A 20,991-nucleotide genomic window follows, 5' to 3' on the forward strand; every position below is an offset into this window, starting at 1 on the left:
GCACAACAAGTGACATTGTTGGACTCTATAAAGCATTGCGGAAGAAATCAGTGCTAGATAAATACACGATTATGACAACAATAACAACGTATCATCAGGTTACCAATTTATGTAATCTAATAGAGCTCCTACCATGTTCACACAAGAGGCAACAAAGCCATATCAAAGCTATGAGACTAAAACTAATTGTATAACAGCAGCATATTGGGATATGAATGGCAGGCAGAGAGACAGAAAGAAAGAGAGGGAGAGAGAGAGGACAGAATGTAATGCAATCATTTGATGGGATCAGTTTGAAAACAAATACACATTTAAAGCAGACCTGAACTCAGAACTTCTTCTCTGCTGTAAAAGATAAGCAGCAACATACTAACCTTTAAAGAAAAATATTTCTTTGTTACTGCTAATACAACTCCTGCAATAAATCTGCAGTGTATCTACTTCCTGCTTTCATGGAAGCAGACATATTAAAATCCTGTGCGTTCAAATAAGTTTATCTGCTGTGGCAGTCAGGTGACACAGGGAGATCAAATTACAACTTGTGATTAGTCACAGATGAGGGGGAATTAGACAGGCTAAACTCTCTAAATACATACAGGGGGCATTTCTCTCTGTTTCCCTTCTGTGATGTGCAAGAGTTCAGGTCCATTTTAAGTTTGAAATAAAGAAAAAAAACCTGAAGCAATTGTCCTCTCCAGCTACATAACAAAACTGTTGTTTTGATTCAATGGAATCCAGTTTGTTTGGCTCTCACATTTGATAAGTCATTTGCATTTAAATACAGTTTTGCAATTAATCAAATGTTCTTAAAATTAAACCTCCGTTTTGCACAAATACAATGGGGTGCGAAAGTTTGGGCAACCTTGTTAATCGTAGTGATTTTCCTGTATAAATCGTTGGTTGTTACGATAAAAAATGGCAGTTAAATATATCATATAGGAGACACACACAGTGATATTTGAGAAGTGAAATGAAGTTTATTGAATTTACAGAAAGTGTGCAATAATTGTTTAAATAAAATTAGGCAGGTGCATACATTTAAGCACTGTTGTCATTTTATTGATTCCAAAACCTTTAGAACTAATTATTGGAACTCAAATTGGCTTGGTAAGCTCAGTGACCCCTGACCTACATGCACAGGTGAATCCAAATATAAGAAAGAGTACTTAAGGGATCAATTGTAAGTTTCCCTCCTCTTTTAAATTTCTCTGAAGAGTAGCAACATGGGAGTCTCAAAACAACTCTCAAATGACCTGAAGACAAAGATTGTTTCACCATCAGGTTTAGGGGAAGGATACAGAAAGCTGTCTCTGAGATTTCAGCTGTCTGTTTCCACAGTTAGGAACATATTGAGGAAATGGAAGACCACAGGCTCAGTTCAAGTTAAGGCTCGAAGTGGCAGACCAAGAAAAATCAACAGAAGCAACGAATGGTGAGAACAGTCAGAGTCAATCCACAGACCAGCACCAAAGACCTACAACATCATCTTGCTGCAGATGGAGTCACTGTGCATCGTTCAACCATTCGGCGCACTTTACACAAGGAGAGGCTGTATGCGAGAGTGATGCAGAGGAAGCCCAAAGCACAAACAGAGCCGCTTGTGGTATGCTAAAGCACATTTGGGCAGGCCAGCTTCATTTTGGATTAAGGTGCTGTGGACTGATGAGTTATTTGGGCATAAAAAGGAGCATTATGCATGGAGGAAAAAGAACATAGGATTCCAAGAAAAACACCCGCTACCTATAGTAAAACATGGTGGTGGTTCCATCATGCTGTTTGGCTGTGGGGCCAGTGCAAGGACTGGGAATCTTGTCAAAGTTGAGGGACGCATAGATTCCACACAGTATCAGCAGATTCTGGAGACCAATGTCCAGAAATCAGTGACAAAGCTGAAGCTGCACCGAGGCTGGATCTTTCAACAAGACAACGACCCTAAACACTGCTCAAAATTCACTAAGGCATTCCTGCAGAGCAGCCTTTCTCAACCCTTTTACCATGGAGGAACCCTGCAAAAAACTTTTGTATCTCAAGGAACCCCTGCAAAAAATGTTTTGGTCTTGAGGAACCCCTGCATTTATTTTTCAGGAGGTATGGTCTTTAAAAGTAGGTGAGGCTGTTAATTTCACTACTTCCTATTACACTTCCACTCATTATGTGCTCATTATTATTCAATTTAGTGCTTTTTTTTACAGTACCCCCTATTATATTGTGCTCTATTATACTTCCCTCACATTGGGGTAAAATGCCAAGGAACCCCTGCAGAGTCCTCAAGGAACCCTTGTTGAGAAAGCCTGCTGCAGAGGAACAAGTACAACATTCTGGAATGGCCATCTCAGTCCCCAGACCTGAATATAATTGAAAATCTGTGGTGTGAGTTAGAGAGCTGTCCATGCTCGGAAGCCATCAAACCTGAATGAACTACAGATGTTTTGTAAAGAAGAATGGTCCAAAATACCTTCAACCAGAATCCAGACTTGCATTGGAACCTACAGGAAGCATTTAGAGGCTGTAATATCTGCCAAAGGAGGATCTAGTAAATATTGATTTCATGTCATTGTTGTGGTGCCCAAACTTATGCACCTGCCTAATTTTGTTTAAACAATTATTGCACACTTTCTGTAAACCCAATAAACTTAATTTCACTTCTCAAATATCACTGTGTGTGTCTCCTATATAATATATTTAACTGACTTTTTTTTATCGTAACAACCAACGATTTAAATAGGAAAATCATAACGATGAACTAGGTTGCCCAAACTTTCGCACCCCACTGTACATTTGTTTTATTGAATCAGTTATTTCATCTTAGAGGAAGCAAATTGATTTTTTACGCATCTTACCCGACTACTGGCTCAGGACGCTGAAGCCAAAGCTGATGACTGAAGATGGATATTAGTTAACGCTTGGTGCCAATTAGAAGGAAGAGTGGCTCCTTTATAAAGATGGCTTAGTGTGCAGGTCGGCCTCCAATCAGCCGGTCACTGAGCACCCTCTAGAGATGTTGTGAACATAGAATTTTCTGTTCGCGAACAGCGAACTTCCGCAAATGTTCGCGAACATGCAAACCTGGCGAACCGCCATAGACTTCAAAGGGTAGGCGAATTTTAAAATCTGCAAAGGCTGTTTCTGGCCACAAAAGTGATGAAAACTTTGTTTCAAGAGGTCTAACACCTGGACTGTGGCATGCCAGAGGGGGATCCATACCAAAAGTCCCACCAAATATTATGGAGTTGACGCAAAGTCGGGTTTTAGTCCCTAAAGAGCAGAAATCACACATGCACAGCTCTGGGTAACAGTGGGCTGTGGAGTGTCTCACACACAAAAAACACAGGAGACCGATGTACTAGCCCTTAAAAGGGCTGTTTGGGGTGCTTTCACAGCAAAGGAACAAGAACACAGGCCTAGCTAATGCGACAAACCTCACAGCAAACTCAAAATAGCAGAGTATGCGTAATCCCTTCAATAACCTGCTATTTAGGAGGTGACACTAAAATCAAATTGCACTTAATGCATGCGCTCGCTATTGTACAATACCACCTTAGCATGTTTGCCCACCATTGCTCTAGCCCTCTGTTTTGTGTCTACCAGTCTGTCTTTCCCTGTCTCTGTGTTACAGATTACCCAGCAAGCTCATGGTGAACCAGAACTCCTAGGAGTATGTAAGGGACTACAAAGGACCAAAAAGCTCTCTTAAAAATATTATGCAAAACAAAAGCTGGCCTTCTTAAAACAGAAGGTATTTGAGATTTTTCAGATTGGAGTGAGCATATGAGGTGTCCCACAATGCATCACTGCTGAATATGCAAATCACCCTTTGTTGTCCTGTCTCTGTATGACTCTCTTTCCCCTTTCTAATTTCTTTCTTTCTTTTCTTGTCCCGTTACCTCATCCTCTCCCCCCCCCCCCCCTCTCTCATTTTCTACTCGCCCCCCTCTCTTCTCATCATTTTTCTAACTCTGTTAACCCCTTTTTTACTGTCACTCATCTCTCTCTCCCCATCTCCTCTATCTCCCTCTCTCTGTCCTCCCCTCCCCCCTCCTCCCGCGCTGCTTGTCTGCCGCTCCATCTTTATTATTTTATTCGTATGCCACAGACAGAACTCACATCCACTCATCATGAACATTCTAAACATTTTTACATCGCTTACTGACTGATCCATTAAAGAATCTTTTTTCTCATTTTATCTTTCTTGCTGTTGAGCAATTGTTTGATACATGGAAATGTGATGTCTCCTCCAGAACGCCATAAACCGCCTAATTAGATCTTTTGATGACAGTGGAAAAGGTCAGCGGCATAATCCGGAGGGAAAGCGGGCAATAATGAGGAGAGGGACCCGGCAGACGCCTCTTGCAGCCACTGCTGGGGAAACTTGTGTGTAGAGCAACAAACTGGCCCTGGGTTCCCATAAATGGCAAACGTGTGGAGAGAAATGTAACTGGCTGCCGGAGAATACACCCCCAATTACGCCGATGTATCAGAATGTCACAAGAAATATTAATCATATTTGTCTGCATAGCTTATATTGCTGCTGCTCAGAGACATTCCCAGCCTTGGCTTCATAAACATTAAAGTGGTCTGAAACTCAGCATTTCTTCTTTGCTCTAAAAGATTTCTTACAGCGTTAAAACTACTAGCACAATTTTTTTTTTAGAAGAACAGCTTTCAAACTGTTAAACACAGCCATGTGTCCTGCCATGGAAAGCCCCTTCAGCTTAGGGTCCAAAGTGAAGAGGAGATAAGGTCTCGTTTCCATTAGTGCGATTCCCCTAGGGTCGGTGCTTGTGATCCCATTCATTATAAACAGTGCAGATTGATAGAGCAGCACCCATCAACTGGAAGGTTCAAGGACGTGCCTCAGCTCTCAGTTCTCCACACCACTGGGACTGTAAATTGTAGAAATCCACTTGAGCAGGCACCGTCGCAGTATAAATAAGCTCTTTATTGATCACATGGGTTTAAAAAGGCAGTTAACAACGACAGACCGCTGTTTCGAGCTTAGAGCTCTTTATCAAGTTGTCAAAAACTGCAATACACATAAAATTCCACCTCCCACACAATATATAGCCAGTACCCACCAATCAGAGTGCAGCATTTGAAGGCAACCAGTCAGATCGTTCCACTTCATAGGAGGACCTGATGGGGAACTGCATAAAGCAAAGTTAACCCCACCTCCCAGATTGAAATCCAACAATAGCAGATAAAATATTACTTAATAAACTCAAAAAAGTTAGAAGAGCAACAAGTAAGCTTACCCATCTGTGTTCATAAAGTGCAGCGCTGCAGCCTTCATAGAAAAAAAGACCTTCAATACACAGTTGCTAAACACCACGTATGCCGACCAATCAGCTCCAAGACTCATAACATGCCGACAAATAGGAAAACATCTATACTGAACTTGCTCTAAAGCGCCGACCAATCATCAGTCAGCCAGCGCCTGAGCCTATAGGAGCAGCGCCAGGGGTCCTCTGACATCACCGCTGCTGTGCGCCGACCAATCAGCTGCTTCCCTATGCGGCGGCTCCCATACGCATGACAGAGGCGGACATATGTCCGCTACGTCATGCATACCTAACTATGCATTGTATTGAAGGTCTTTTTTTCTATGAAGGCTGCAGCGCTGCACTTTATGAACACAGATGGGTAAGCTTACTTGTTGCTCTTCTAACTTTTTTGAGTTTATTAAGTAATATTTTATCTGCTATTGTTGGATTTCAATCTGGGAGGTGGGGTTAACTTTGCTTTCTGCAGTTCCCCATCAGGTCCTCCTATGAAGTGGCACGATCTGACTGGTTGCCTTCAAATGCTGCACTCTGATTGGTGGGTACTGGCTATATATTGTGTGGGAGGTGGAATTTTATGTGTATTGCAGTTTTTGACAACTTGATAAAGAGCTCTAAGCTCGAAACAGCGGTCTGTCGTTGTTAACTGCCTTTTTAAACCCATGTGATCAATAAAGAGCTTATTTATACTGCGACGGTGCCTGCTCAAGTGGATTTCTCCCATTCATTATAAAGATTGGGATTGCTAATGCGATCGCCACAAGATGCAGGCAAGCGTGTGCTGCGATTCAGTGGTGAATTGCAGAGTATGTGTAATGATCTGGAGTCGCTTTCCACCGTCAGCGCACAGCAAGTGCGCTGAAGCAGATGGAAATCCCCACAATCAAAGAAGCAGAGTACCCAGTATACATTTGTAGAGGAGAATTCCAACCAGCAGATGGAGCTGTGGAGTACAGAGGAATAAGTCCTCTGTATAGCCCAGGCATGGGCAAACTTGGCCCTCCAGCTGTTAAGGAACTACAAGTCCCACAATGCATTGCAGGAGTCTGACAGCCACAGTCATGACTCATAAAGGCAAATGCATTGTTGGACTTGTAGTTCCGTAACAGCTGGAGGGCCGAGTTTGTCCATGCCTAGTATAGCCACAGATGCCAGATTGAAATTGCACAATTAAGCAACGCTGGGAAATATAAACAAAGTAGCAACTCAGAAGAAAGCAAGAACAGAGACAGATCATATGAATGTTTACCAATCTAGTCGCCACCCAGCGACGGTAGACATATCACAACAGAACAGAATGAGAAAGCTAATCGCAAGAGAGGCAATTGCTATCAGCAACACAAGACTGAGCAAAGACAAAGCATGAATAGAATAAAGGAAGACACAGCAAATAACTACTATCTGAATGCAAAGGAAAATAACAAATGAATTAACTAAACGCGGTCACCGCACGTTAAGCGCAACAGTGACAAAACGCACCAGCCCTAACTAGCAAATGAACACGGAGAAGAAAGACAAACAGATAGCAGGAACGCTTGCTAATCGGTTGCCTAACACCAGACAACAGCAAGCGTTCGTTCCAGACAAGACAGACTGAAGGAGTAACCAGTAGCAACCGCTGCCAAGGATATACTCCAAAACTCAGACAAGGGAGATCCACTGCCTCTAACGCTAGGGCGAATGCGATCTAGGAACAAGACAGAACGATTTACCATCAGCCACCGCTGGCGATAGTACAATCGCAAGGACAAGACAAGACTAGGCAGTAAAAATATAGGCAGTACAAATTATACACAACCTGACTGTACTAATAGGAGTGCAAGGTGCTCTCCCCAAGCATTAACTACACTAGAATATTAGCAACAAAGATGCTGAGGCTCTAAAGTTAGTCTCCCTAAACAGGAACTATGACGACCAAGGAATTCTGGGAGGAAGTGACATTTATACTGAAAACCTTCAAAGGAGACAGACAAGCAGATTGCAAGATAAGTGAATGCAAATCAGTCAGCCTTGCAAACTGACAAAAAGGCCTCTTTTCCCTGGACTGAACTATGCAACCTGCATAAGAAACCAACAAAATGTCCAGGGAATCAAGGCCAGCAGAGCGAATTCTGACAGTATGTATGGAAACAGCAGACAGTGCAGTCTATGCACTCTCTGATGTCCCTGTGATCGCATTTCCATAAGAGCAACTAAAAGTGTGCATATGGAATTGAGCCCTTACATCTTTAGTATCTTTTGTTTTCATTCCTCAGTTGCTACAGTGTGGTTAATAACTGAAAACGAGCTCTCTGCTTCAAGTCACCCAGTTTAGATGAGATAACTATTTTAATATATAAGAGAAAGCAGCTTGAATACAATGCAATGGCAGCTTTCAGGGCTGATACACTGTACTTTGGGAACTTGCAATTTGTAAACAGACAATATTACTTGTGCACAAAAGCAAATATAATAACTGTTTGGCTAATAAAAGTAGGAATACACTTTTTATTGAATGGTATGTCAGAGTTTCAGCTCACTATAAGGAAGGGTGGGGGAGACATGAATAAATTCCTTTAAATATGAACACTAGGGGGCAGAGCTGGATCATCCAGTTGCCTAGGGCCTGGAGAGTGTCTAGGGGCCTGGTGGATTCTAGCCCCCACCAAATCTCACTAAAAAAAGCTAGGTGACCATCAGCGGTGAGCAAGAACTGCTATCTTGCCTAGGACCCCATTTCATCTTAATGCATTTCTGCTAGGGAGCAATTTTGAAAAAGCTTTGTACAGGCATAATCGCCTTTCAACTAGAGTGGTCTGATTTTTTTTTTTAAATGCCAACAATTAATCAGACCTTTAATCTTGCTAAACTACCTTGAGAGTTATCTAATGCAGCCAAATGTACATATCATCTGATTTCATGAAAAGTAGCTTTGAAGATGATACACATACAGCAGCGAGCGACCCCAGAATGTATTTTTATGTATTTGTTTATTTATTTATGTGTTGTAAACTCAGTATGTGATGCCCCCTATGCCTGTGAGCATGGATGAGTACCTTCCAATGGAAAAGCAAATCCCGCCCCATCCCAAAGCACAAAACCAAATGTCAATGGGTATGGCAGATCTTCAGAAATCTTCTTAAAGCTGACCTGAACTCAGAACTTCCGCTCTGCTCTAAAATATACCCAGGAGGCTCCCAGAATATAACTTTAACCACTTGACGACCGCAGTGTTAACCCCCCTAACGACCAGGCTGTTTATTGCTAAGCTGGGCTGTCCAGGCTTTTTAGCCTCCTGCACAGCCCAGCTATGGAGCCCAACGATCAGACTCACCTCCTTTTTTTGTCCCTAAGGGGACATGCCGCCAGAGGGGTCCGATCGCTGTGGCAGTGTTTTGTTTTTGTTTTGTTTTTTCAGCCTCCCCTTCCTTCCTCCTCTCGGTGCTCGGAATTGCAACAGGACGGTGATCCGTCCTGTTCCACCTCTCACAGGCATCAGCCGATGAGGGGGTGGTGCTCCCCGGCCAATCAGAGGCCGGGGATCACCGATCTTGTACAGCGCTACCGGGGGCGGCAGCGATGTACGGATGTAAACAAAGGGGATTTCTTTCCCCTTTTGTTTACAAACAGCCTGCTAGCCACTATCGGCAGCTAGCAGGCTAATCATGGAACTCCGTTCCGTGAAGTGGCAGGGTATGATCGCGAATGCGCGCGGCCATTCCCTGGGAAACTCCAGCCCCAGGACTTGACGCCCATCGGCGTTAGGCGGTCACCAGGTAGTTAACTTTAACTCAGAGTATAGAAGTAAATCTTACCTCCATCAATGAACAAACCATATGGGTTGAAATAATTTTAATGATGCACAAAAAATAAGACAACGTGTTTCACGGGTATTAACCCGCTTCCTCAGGTCAATAATAAAGTGCCTAAGTCTGCAGCAGTAGCGGGTGTGGGTGACTCTTTGAAACACAATGAGTTTTGGGGGGAATTTACTTTCTGATCAATGTTCTATTGTTTTTCTGATCGATTTACATTTACTTCTATGAGAAAATTGATCAAAATAATGATCAAAATCAGATCGAACCTGTCGGAAATTATCTATCGAGCCAGCTGCCGAAAAAAACTCATGGTGTATTCCCAGCATAACATATAACTGAGGGAGATCTAAACGTCATTTTTCTGAGTAGGAGTATAGATTTAATTGTATATCTCGTCACTTTTTTTTCACTTAAGTACAGTATCAGTTTAAGCTATGGGAGGTGCCTAGTAAGTGCTATGTCTAGGCTCCGGATAGAACATGGCGGTCCAAATAGCACATTTGACTCTCGAGAGCTCTTGCTGTGGCCAGTCCGTTTCCTCCCCCCCACACACACACAAACACTATTTCTTAAAATGCCCACTTCTTTCTCTCTACTCGACTCCCCCCCCACCTTCCAAAGTCAGGATGTTGCTGCTCTGCCCTTTCCGGACTAAGACTCTTGGAAGCTTGCCACTCCACGTCCACAAAGTTGGACAGCACTTAACTAGGGTTGCCAACTCATCCCTTTAAATACTGACACATCTAAGTTATACGGGTTCTGGAGCTTCTCGCTCATAATCAGTGCCTAAACTGCATCTAACTAGCCACAAAACATGTATAATTCGAAAACGTCTGTATTTCAAGGGATGAGTTGGCAACACTGTACTGAACTAGAGCAACCAATACCCCCCTCAGTGTCAGACCCTTATACACTGGTGTTGGATATAGTAAAGATGGGGTCAATTTCAGCTACTTCCTGTTTGCTGTCATTAGGGCATGGGAAGTGAGAGGGCGTCTCCCCAAAATGTACTTTTCACTACAGCCTAATGCTGTAACACCCACAAATGCAAGTTATTTTATAGCATGGTCAGTTGCTATTCACACATTTTCACATATTATATACAGTAGAAACACCCTGTAAACAACACATTTAGATAGCATAATCCATTCCAACACAAAGATGTGAACAAACCCATACAGCTTATATGGGCATTACATTCACATGTGATGACGCATTACATTACCCAACGGAACTGGCAGTGGTTCTTACCTTTTTCACACTTTAATCCTAAAATCTATGTTTTGTACAGAGTTGGGCATTAAAGCATACCTAAAGTGAGAGAGATATGGAGGCTGACATATTTGTTTCCTTTTACGTAATGCAAGTTGCCTGTCTGCCCAGCTAATCCTCTGCCTCGGGAGTACATGATGAGATTTTTCAGCAGATTTACTGTCCAATCGATTCTCCAATTGTTTTCCTGAACGATTTTCCGATCGTTTTTCTGATTGATTTCTATCCACTTCTATGAGAAATCGATCAAGAAAACTATCAAAAAACACCTTGGACCTGTCTGCAATTATCTATTGAATCATCTATTTGTCCCCCCCCCCCCCCCAAAAAAAAAAAATCATGGTGTATTCCCAGCATAAAACTTGTAGCTGAAGACGCTAAACAAGCATGCTGATCAAGTGCTCTGGCTGAAGTCTGACAGGATTAGTTGCATGCTTGTGTCAGGTGTGTGATTCAGACACAACTGCAGCCAAAGAGTTCAACAGGACTGCCAGGCAACTGGTACTGTTTAGCGGGTAATAAATATGGCATCTCACTTCTGGAGTCGGAAGGCAAAATAAAAAAAAATAAAAAAACAGATACAGTACTTACCGAAGGCGGGGGAAGGCTCTGGATTCTATAGGGCCTCCCCATTCCTCTCCTCGTGCCGTTGTTCCTGCACTGGCTCCCCTGTTTGCAGTCTCCAGCTGATCAGAGGAGATCGGGGGGATGGGGATTAAATGGCAAGCCCTCTTCCATAAGGTTTTAGATCCTTGTTTGATCATTGTTATGTACAGTCTTAAATCTGTTCCTGTTAATGATGTAATTTTTTTATATATGCTCTTTGTAACTGACAAATTCTGTTTACTTAAAGAGACACAGAAGCAACAACAAAAAATATGATATAATGATTGTGTGTGTAGTACAGCTAAGAAATAAAACATTAGGAGCAGAGACATAAGTCTAATATTGTTTCCAGTACTGGAAGAGTTAAGTAACTCCAGTTGTTATGTATGCAAATGAGCCATTGAGCTCCATGACTTTCAAAGTCTCAGAGAGCTCTCTCTTCTGCAGCTTATTATCTCAAGTGTCTGGCACTGTATTGTTTTTTTTCCTGCAGAGAATAGTTCAAATGTTCACTAGCCTGCTCTGTAAAATCATTTGGAATGCCGAGTGTAGTGTGTAAACTGCAAATATTAGAGAATGATGTAATGTTATAAAAAAAAACTATATGACTGAAAATAAAAATATGAGACTCTTTTCTTTGCTCCTAATGTTCTAGTAATTATTCGTACTACACAACCAATTCATTATATCATATATTTTTTTTTCGCTTCAGTGTCTCTTTAAACCAATAAACTTTTTTTCTTAGTTAAAAAAGAATAGCAAGCCCTCTCTCAATCCGACTGAGTTATATTGAGAAAAGTTCCTCTTTATACAAGGGAACTATTTGCAGATTAATTCTTTAGGCGGCTAGGTTCACAGTGGTCGTTGCCTTGCCTGTGTCACAGCAGGAAAGCAGCAGGTAAGCAGCGCTGCAAATTGTCTGTGCATTGTCTTGCATTCTGTAATGCATACAGTCAATGAAAAGTATGCTTCACTGTACTGTAAATGCGCATGTTTTCTGTTAACACACTACATGCAGTGCACTACGGTGCCGCAAGTAGGCCTAGTGCACACCAGAGCGGTTCAGCTGCGGTTTGCGATCCGCTTGCGGGTGCGGATCCGCTAGGGTAATGTATTTCAATGGGCTGGTGCACACCAGAGCGGGAGGCGTTTTGCAGAAACGCATACTCCCGGGCTGCTGCAGATTTTGGATTGTGGATGCGTTTCTGCCTCAATGTTAAGTATAGGAAAAACGCAAACCGCTCTGAAAAACGGACTTCAGAGCGGTTTGCGAGGCGTTTTTTGTTTACAGTAGCTGTTCAGTAACAGCTTTACTGTAACAATACATGAAATCTACTACACCAAAAACGCTTCACAAAACCGCAAAATGCTAGCTGAAACGCTACAGAAAAAGAAGAAAAAGCATTTCAAAATCTGCTAGCATTTTGCGGATCTGCTAGCGGTTTTTGGTGTGCACTAGGCCGTAGTGATGTGCACTATGAGTAGGTACGAGTACATAGCTACTCATAATCAAAATCGGAAGAGAGGAAACTAAGGGCCCGTGATCTGAAGGGATGCGGTGAGGCTATGAATCACTTCCGCTCCCATTCGTGTCACTTCCGCTGCCCATGGGAGGAGATGGGATGCGGATGCGGCCGCATGCTCTGCACCGCTCTGCTTAACCAGCACGCAATGGAAACTGTTCCATTACTGTGCATTGATTTCAGCGGCATCGCACCGCATGTAGTGGAAACAGGCCCTAACTTACCGATGTGGCCACCTTAGCCGATGCGCCCCACTCACGTTTCATGTTACTGCTATGCTTTCTCTTTCAACCCAGAGAAGGAAAGCATAGGAGTGACGTGGAACGAGATATGGAATGTGAGTGGAGCGCATCGGCTAAGGCGGCGGCATGGGTAAGTTAACCCCCCTCTGCTGCGGGCTGCTCTGTCTACTTTAAATTTTGATTATGAGTAGCTACATACCCGTAGCTACTCATAGTGTACATTACTAGCCACAAGCCATTATACCGCAACGCGTCCACCAAACTGAAACGCAACACTGTGAACATAGCCTAAGTCATATATCTATTAATATTAGGACCTAATATTAGTAGTATAGTATAGTATAGTATAGTGGGGCAGCACGGTGGCGTAGTGGTTAGCTCTCTCGCCTTGCAGCGCTGGGTCCCTGGTTTGAATCCCTGCCAGGGCACTATCTGCAAAGAGTTTGTATGTTCTCTCCGTGTCTGCGTGGGTTTCCTCCTGGCACTCCGGTTTCCTCCCACATTCCAAAAACATACAGATAAGTTAATTGGCTCCCACTAAAAATTGGCCCTAGACTACAGTACTTACACTACATAGTATAGACATATGGCAATGGAAGGAATTAGATTGTGAGCTCCTTTGAGGGACAGTTAGTGACAAGACAATATATATATACACTGTACAGCGCTGCGTAATATGTCGGCGCTATATAAATACTAAATAATAATAATAATATAGTAGTAATTTTTATGGAGTGCAATAATTACTCATATAACAGATATTGCTTACGTTACATAATTGCACATCATATTGTTACTTTCTATTACAGATATATCGGTCAGCCTCCTCGCTGTCGTGGTGAGTTTCTGTGGCTTGGCCCTCTTGGTCGTCTCCCTGTTTGTCTTCTGGAAGTTATGCTGGCCATGTTGGCGTACCAAGCCTCTCACCTGTACCACTCAGGTCGCCCCTCCCTGCATCCCCAGTGCCCCCCCGGAGGTGGTAGAAACCAACGAGAAGCAAGAGATTAAACAGAATGGAAAACATTCAGTTAAGGTGCAAGAGGCGGCCATGAAAATCAGCCACACTTCCCCTGATATTCCTGCTGAGGTGCAAAATGCCCTGAAGGAACATTTAATGAAACATGCGCGAATGCAGCGGCAGATCACAGAACCAACATCATCTTCACGGTAAGAACTCATTTATTAAGTTCTTCCTTTGTGTCTGTGGGTGTTTATATTACCTAGTAATGTACTGAAAAAATTTACCTGTTCACATCAGTCCCCATCCCTGAGGAGTTTACATGTTTTAAAAAGTCACAAAAAAGAAAAAAAATTAGCTGATTTTTTTTAGCATAAAATGCTATAATAAATATTGCGATTTAATTTAAAAAAAAAAAAAACTAACAGTGCATCATAAAATTATAGAAGAATGTCTATGAATTCTAACATTGCCATTTGAGGGACAAGGACTAAACTAAGTAAATACAGAGTTGGTTTTTTTTCCCACGCACACACTGTGACTGTGCGACACCTTGGGGTGATCCTGGATGGAAAGCTAACACTAAAGGTGCGTACACACATGCGACTATAGTCGTTTGTAACGATCGTTCCCCGATCTTTACCAACGACGATCGTTACAAAAAACGAACCACCGACTATTAAGTCTAACGACGAACGAGCCAAATCGCTACAAAAGAAAGTTCTGTCTCGGCGGATTTTTCCCAACGACGATCGTTTGCAAAAGTAGTACATCGTTGTAAACGATCGTTCGTACCAGGCTGGACATGCGCATTTCACTTTTTCTCCATGGAATTTTACAATTTTATGCGCATGCGCATTAAGTGCTTTTACATGGTGTAACGTTCGTTCTAACGATGTGATCGTTACACACTTTTTAGAACTAACTTTACTTCGGTCGTTCTTTCGTCAATTAAAAGATCGTTCGTCGTTAACAACGAACGATCGTTGTCGCATGTGTGTACGTAGCATAAAACAGCAGGTATTGGCTGTTGTCAAGGCTTCATTTTCCCATCTGAGAAATATAGCAAGAATCAAACACCTTATCCCAGCTGAAGACCTACCTGCCCTAGTTCATGCATTTGTATCCTCCCACCTGGACTACTGCAATGCCCTGTTCATCAGAATCCTGGATAAGGTTCTGTGCCCCTTACAACTAGTACAGAATACAGCAACCAGACTCCTAGCCAATGCTCACACATCTCCCCAGTACTGCAAACACTTCACATGTTGCCAGTAAAATGTAGAATACATTTTTTTTTTTAAAGAATAATTTTTATTGAAAATGTTTCACATATAACAACAATAGTGTCAATCAAAGTAACTGTCAGGCATAAAATCCATAATCAGTTCTCTATTACAAACTGCTAAGTAAGTAAAAAAGATGCTAACAAGGCAATTCAGAAGTTTAAAATCAATTACCTTTTTTTTTCCAATAGATTATTAGTCCCCAGGCTCTTTTCTCGTACGCTGGCCGCAAAAGAGAAGTTGTAATGCATGCTAATTCAGCCTGATTGGCTGAAGCCTCTGTCCATCACCTCTGTTCTTCTCTGATTGGCCACCTGTTCTTTAGTCCCTTGCAAGTGCTAGGGCGCAGAGAGGGGGGCCAGAAGCTGTCCTCCGTCACTGATCTCGGCTTCCCTCCTGTTGAGTGCCCCTCTCTGCCGCATCCCCCCTCGCCCCGCATCTCCCCTCGCCCCGCATCCCCCCCTTCGCATCTCCTCTCCTCCCCGCACTATTACTCAGCGAAGCAGGGAGAAATAAAAGCAGTGCGCACAGACTCACCTCCATATGGTTCCATATGCTGGAGTTCCTGTCTATACACTCTGCACTACCGCCGGTGGTACTGCAGAGTGTAGAGACAGAAACTCCAGCGTGTGGAACCATATGGAGGTGAGTCTGTGCGCACTGCTTTTATTTCTCCCCGCTTCGCTGAGTAATAGTGCGGGGAGGAGAGGAGATGCGAGGGGTGGATGCGGGGCGAGAGGGGGCGCCGAAGCCTGTGGGACCCAAGATGGCCCCTGCCATGGACAGAATTCTGTCCATTTCCCTATATAAAATACCCTGAAATCAAAAAGTGTACAGGGCAATACATGTGTTATACAAGTAGAGCAAGAAAGTGCCTACTTAAATATGTGTTTTTATTCCCTGGCATAGGCCTCAGTTCACTAAGCTTAACTCCTGTCTTTAATAACCCTTCTGAGCTGTTTTACAGTTATCACCATGGTGATATAATTGTGATAACTGTAAAACAGCCCAGATGAGTTATTAAAGACAGGAGTTAAGCTTAGTGAATTGAGGCCATAGTATGGCTAGTTGTTCTTTAATACCATAACAACACAGTTGAACATTCGAAGTGGCACATTTTAAGATCTGCCTGCTGATATTCAAGGCTCTACATCACATAGGACCAAATATATAGCGGATCTGTTGGAACTATATGTCCCTCCATGCACCCTCTGCTCTGCCAATCAGATGAATCTGGTTATTCCCAGGATCCCCTTAAAAACATTTGGTGCTCAGGCCCCATCTCCGGGAAGCTTTAAGAAAAGGCTAAAAACCCACCTCTTTTCCCGAGCCTTTGAGACTGCATAACGCAGGGTTACAGCACATTGAGTCCCCAGGGCAAAAAGCCCTTTTTAAAATATTATTATTATTATATAATACGGCATACCTCTTATTTTTGGTATATCCTTGGCTCTACTGGCAAGAGTAACTTAGCAACTGCGGCCAACGGGTTCAGGAAGCGCTCTGCTGCACATCCTCACACAAAGACAGAGAGAGAGGACCCTGCAGGTGCAATCAGGCAAGCTCTGGACAGCCACAATGCTCATGAGCCATGGAGCCATGCCAAAGACGCATTGGTATGGTAACGTCGAACGTGCCTATTGCTTCCCAGTCTATTCAGCATTGCTTTATTGATTCAACCTGCAGGGTCCTGTTTGTGTGTGTGTGTGTGTGTGTGTGGGGGGGAGGGTCTGTTTGTGTGTGCGTGTGTGTGTGTGTATGTGTGTGTGGTGTGTGTGTGTGTGTGGGGGGGTCTGTTTGTGTGTGCATGTGTGTGTGGTGTGTGTGTGTGTGTGGGGGGGGGGGGTCTGTTTGTGTGTGCATGTGGGGGGGGGGTCTGTTTGTGTGTGTGTGTGTGTGTGTGCGTGTGTGTGGGGGGGGTCTGTTTGTGTGTGTGTGTGTGTGTGTGCGTGTGTGTGTGGGGGGGGGGGTCTGTTTGTGTGTGTGTGTGTGTGTGTGTGGTGGGTGTGTGTGTGTGTGTGTGGGGGGGGGGGGTCTGTTTGTGTGTGCATGTGGGGGGGGTCTGTTTGTGTGTGTGTGTGTGTGGGGGGTCTGTTTGTGTGTGTGTGGGGGGGGTCTGTTTGTGTGTGTGTGTTGGGGGGGGGTCTGTTTGTGTGTGTGGGGGGGGGGGTCTGTTTGTGTGTGTGTGTGTGTGTGTGTGTGTGTGTGTGTGTGTGTGGTGGGTGTCTGTGTGTGTGTGGGGGGGGTCTGTTTGTGTGTGTGTGTGTGTGTGTGCGTGTGTGCGGGGGGGGGGGTCTGTTTGTGTGTGTGTGTGTGGGGGGGGGTCTGTTTGTGTGTGTGTGTGTGTGTGTGTGGTGGGTGCGTGTGTGTGTGTGGGGGGGGGGGGGTCTGTGTGTGTGTGTGTGTGTGTGTGGTGTGTGTGTGTGTGTGTGTGGGGGGGGGGGTCTGTTTGTTTGTGCATGTGGGGGGGGTCTGTTTGTGTGTGTGTGTGTGGGGGGGGGGTATGTTTGTGTGTGTGGGGGGGTCTGTTTGTGTGTGTGTGTGTGTGGGGGGGGGTCTGTGTGTGCGTGCGTGCGTGCGTGCAGCAGAGGGTGTGTGCCTGGATATGCAGCAGAGGACTTCCATGAGTTGCCATTAACATTAATGTCATTTGTGCCACTATAGCCTGCGATATACCAAAATAGCAGGTCATTATGTGTGAGGGAAAAAACAACTCTCCCTGTTTACTTAGTTTAGTCCTAGTTTGTCAAATGTCAATGTTACAATATAGTGACATATAGTGACATTCTTCAATAATTCTATGGTGCAGTGTGTCTACTTCCTGCTTTCATGGAAGCAGACATATAATTAACATCCTGTGTTTACAAATTAGCTGCTCTGTTGAGGATGAGAGAGGATGAGAGATCAAATTACAGTTGTGACTCGTCAAATGAGGGGAAATTAGACAGGCTAAACTCTCTAAATACACACAGGGTGCATTTCTCTCTGTTTTCCTTCTGTCCTGTGCAAGAGTTCAGGTCCACTTTAAATCAACACAAGTGTCATATCCCTTTATTCCAGTCTATGTTTGTTGGGTAACTTATGCTATAACCTCTGGAGATACTCGGAGATCACCGGAGATGTCTTATTAAATCAGGTTGTGTCACTTTAATTGCATGCGCAGCCACATTTTCCCCGTATCTGATACAATATTCTATTTCAGGCCGCTTTGTATGTAACCAGTGATGTGGCGGTATCATTCTATTGTTAATAGGAATGTGGTGCATCTCTGCTGCGTTTGTGTCAGCAAGAATGCCTCTCCATGATTTTATAAGAAGAAGCACTTGTCAGTCTCACCAGCCGTCATTAATAGCATTGTCGTCATCACAGACGAGTCAAAATAAAGGAATTAGGAGATGTCACAAAGAGCTGAGATTCAGCATAATAAAAGATGACTCAGAGGCCGGCAGAGAAGGAGCGAGCGTGAATGTTGCACAAGTCATGGCAGGTCTCCCATAGGATCCTTCAGAACACTTTAGAAACTTTGCACGTAGGAAACAGCAGCACCGCACGCACGGCGGATTCACCTGTGATGTAAGTCAGGAATTGTACTTCTAACATATGTAGCTCCAACTGCCCATTTTTTGGAGGGGTCAGTTCTTTTGAAAATACAGTACTGTAATTAGTTTTTCTTTCCTCTTTATTTGTCACTCTTATAAAGTAAATCTGAAGCGAGTTAACCACTTAAGGACCACGGGCTTAAACTCCCCTAGTGACCAGGCCATTTTTTACAAAATAGGCCACGGCAGCTTTAAGGGCTCGCTGCAGGGCCATCCATCTCAGCACACAAGTGATTCCCTCCCTTTTCTGCTCACCAGCAGAAAGCTTTCTGTTGGTGGGCTGTGATCGCTCCTAGGAAGTTTTTTGTTTTTTTTTGTAAATATTTATCTGTTTTTTTTTAAATAAATTTTACTATTTTATTCTTTCTTTTTTTATTTTCCACCCTCCCTCTCCCCAGCAGCCATTCACAGTGATCTCTGTGCCTCTAGAGCTGCCTTAGATCGCAGCGCTGAACTATGTAAACAGTCTCTAACAGTCTCCTAGCGGCAATCACCGCTGGGAGACTGATGGCGGAGCGGAGCTCCGTCATCCAAGCGGAAATGCGTGCGCATTGGCGCGCAATCTCCTGCAAAACATGCCCCCAGGATCGGCGTTAGATGGTCCTGGGGCTGCTGTGGCGGCCATGCCCATCGGCATGACGCAGTCGGCTAGAGGTTAAAAAAACCCCATATACTTACCTAAGGAGAGGGAAGGCTCTGGGCCCTACATAGCTTTTCCGTTGGGCATGCGTAAGCGAGCGAGAGAGAGCGTGCGCTCACGCATGCTCAGTACAGAGTGATTTTTCTTCAGAAGCACTCGGGCTCCCAAAGACTTCCAAAACCTTCTGCAGCGGCAGACAGCAGTATTTAAAGAGACACTGAAGCGAAAAAAAAAAATTATGATCTAATGATTTGTATGTGTAGTACAGCTAAGAAAAAAAACATTAGCAGCAGAGACACAAGTCTAATATTGTTTCCAGTAAAGGAAGAGCTAAGAAACTCCAGTTATCTATGCAAATTAGCCATTGAGCTCCACTACTTTCAAAGTCTCAGAGAACTCTGCTATACACTTGAGATAATAAGCTTTAAAAGACTATCTTTTTTTCCCTCTGTAGGGAAGATTTTCCAGAGCAGGCTATTGAACTTTTGAACCCATTTAGAAAGCTTAGCTGAGTAGTGTCTAAACTGCAAATATTAGAGAATGATGCAATGTTATAAAAAACACTATATAACTGAAAATAACAATATTAGAATATTTTCTTTGCTACTAAAATTCTAGTTATCCGTATTACACAACCAATTCATTATATCATACATTTTTATGGGCGTGGCCTCGGCGGCAGCCCCAGGACCGCCTAACGCCGATCGGCGTAAAGTCCTGGGGCTCTGTTTTTCAGGGATTGCGCGCAGGGTGCGCACACTTCTCCTGCTTGGTGGGCAGAGCGATTGCCGCTTGGGAGACCGTTAGAACGTGTACAGCGCAGCGATCTATTGTAACACGACTGTCCTCTCCTGAGGCACAGAGGTGATCGGCTGTCATAGGCTGAAGCCTATGACAGCTGATCACGGGGATTGGCGATCAGACCCCACCAACAGAGAGCTCTGTTGGTGGGGAGAAAAGGGGGGGGGATCACTTGTGTGCTGTGTCGAGTGGCCCTGCAGCTTGGCCTTAAAGCTGCAGTGGCCAATTTAATGAAAAATGGCCTGTTCTTTAGGGGGTTTAACACTGTGGTCCTCAAGTGGTTAACAGAGACTGCTAAAAGGGGAGCCAGCTCTGGAGTGGAGCGGAAAGGGTCTATCGGAGCCAGAGCATTCCCTATCCTCTGTGTAAATGTATGTCTTCTAAAAGTGTATTTATGTGACTCTAAGGCCTGGTGCACCCCAAGAACTGCGAGCAGATCCGCAAAATGCCAGCAGATTTTGAAACGCTTTTTCTTCTTTTTCTATAGAGTTTCAGCTAGCGTTTTGCGGTTTTGTGTAGCGGTTTTTGTGTAGAAGATTTCATATATTGTTACAGTAAAGCTGTTACTGAACAGCTTCTGTAACAAAAACACCGGCAAAACCGCTCTGAACAGGCATTTTTCAGAGCGGTTTGTGTTTTTCCTATACTAAACATAGAGGCAGAAACGCATCCGCAATCCAGAAAATGCCTCACCCCGGGAGTATGCGTTTCAGCAAAACGCCTCCCGCTGTGGTGTGCACCAGCCCATTGAAATACATTACCCAAGCGTATCCGCAGCCGCAAGCGGATCTCAAAACGCAGCCGAACCGCTCTGGTGTGCACTAGGCCTATATATATTCAGAAGCATAGCTTATTTTCCAATGTAGTAGAAGTGATTAAAAGTAGCTCAGGAGTTCTTAAAGGTATGTGTGATAAAGGGGTGTGTTAGGTTACTAACTAGAGGTGTGTCTTAAAGGAAACACGAGGTGAAAATAAACTGATTAGATAA

The 20,991-nt window shown here is 43.8% G+C and overlaps 1 protein-coding gene across 2 annotated transcripts in view; it reads left to right on the forward strand.

Annotated features, from left to right (window-relative positions):
* SYT10 (synaptotagmin 10) overlaps positions 1-20,991 on the forward strand; it is a 147,669-nt gene that overhangs the window by 45,314 nt on the left and 81,364 nt on the right. For both annotated transcript variants that reach the window (XM_068277650.1, XM_068277649.1), the window contains exon 2: positions 13,529-13,886. In XM_068277650.1, the coding sequence (XP_068133751.1) occupies positions 13,529-13,886 (358 nt within the window). The remainder of the gene's footprint in view (positions 1-13,528; positions 13,887-20,991) is intronic.

The sequence above is a fragment of the Hyperolius riggenbachi genome, chromosome 3 (genome assembly GCF_040937935.1).
Source record: "Hyperolius riggenbachi isolate aHypRig1 chromosome 3, aHypRig1.pri, whole genome shotgun sequence".
NCBI classification, from domain to species: Eukaryota; Metazoa; Chordata; class Amphibia; order Anura; family Hyperoliidae; genus Hyperolius; species Hyperolius riggenbachi.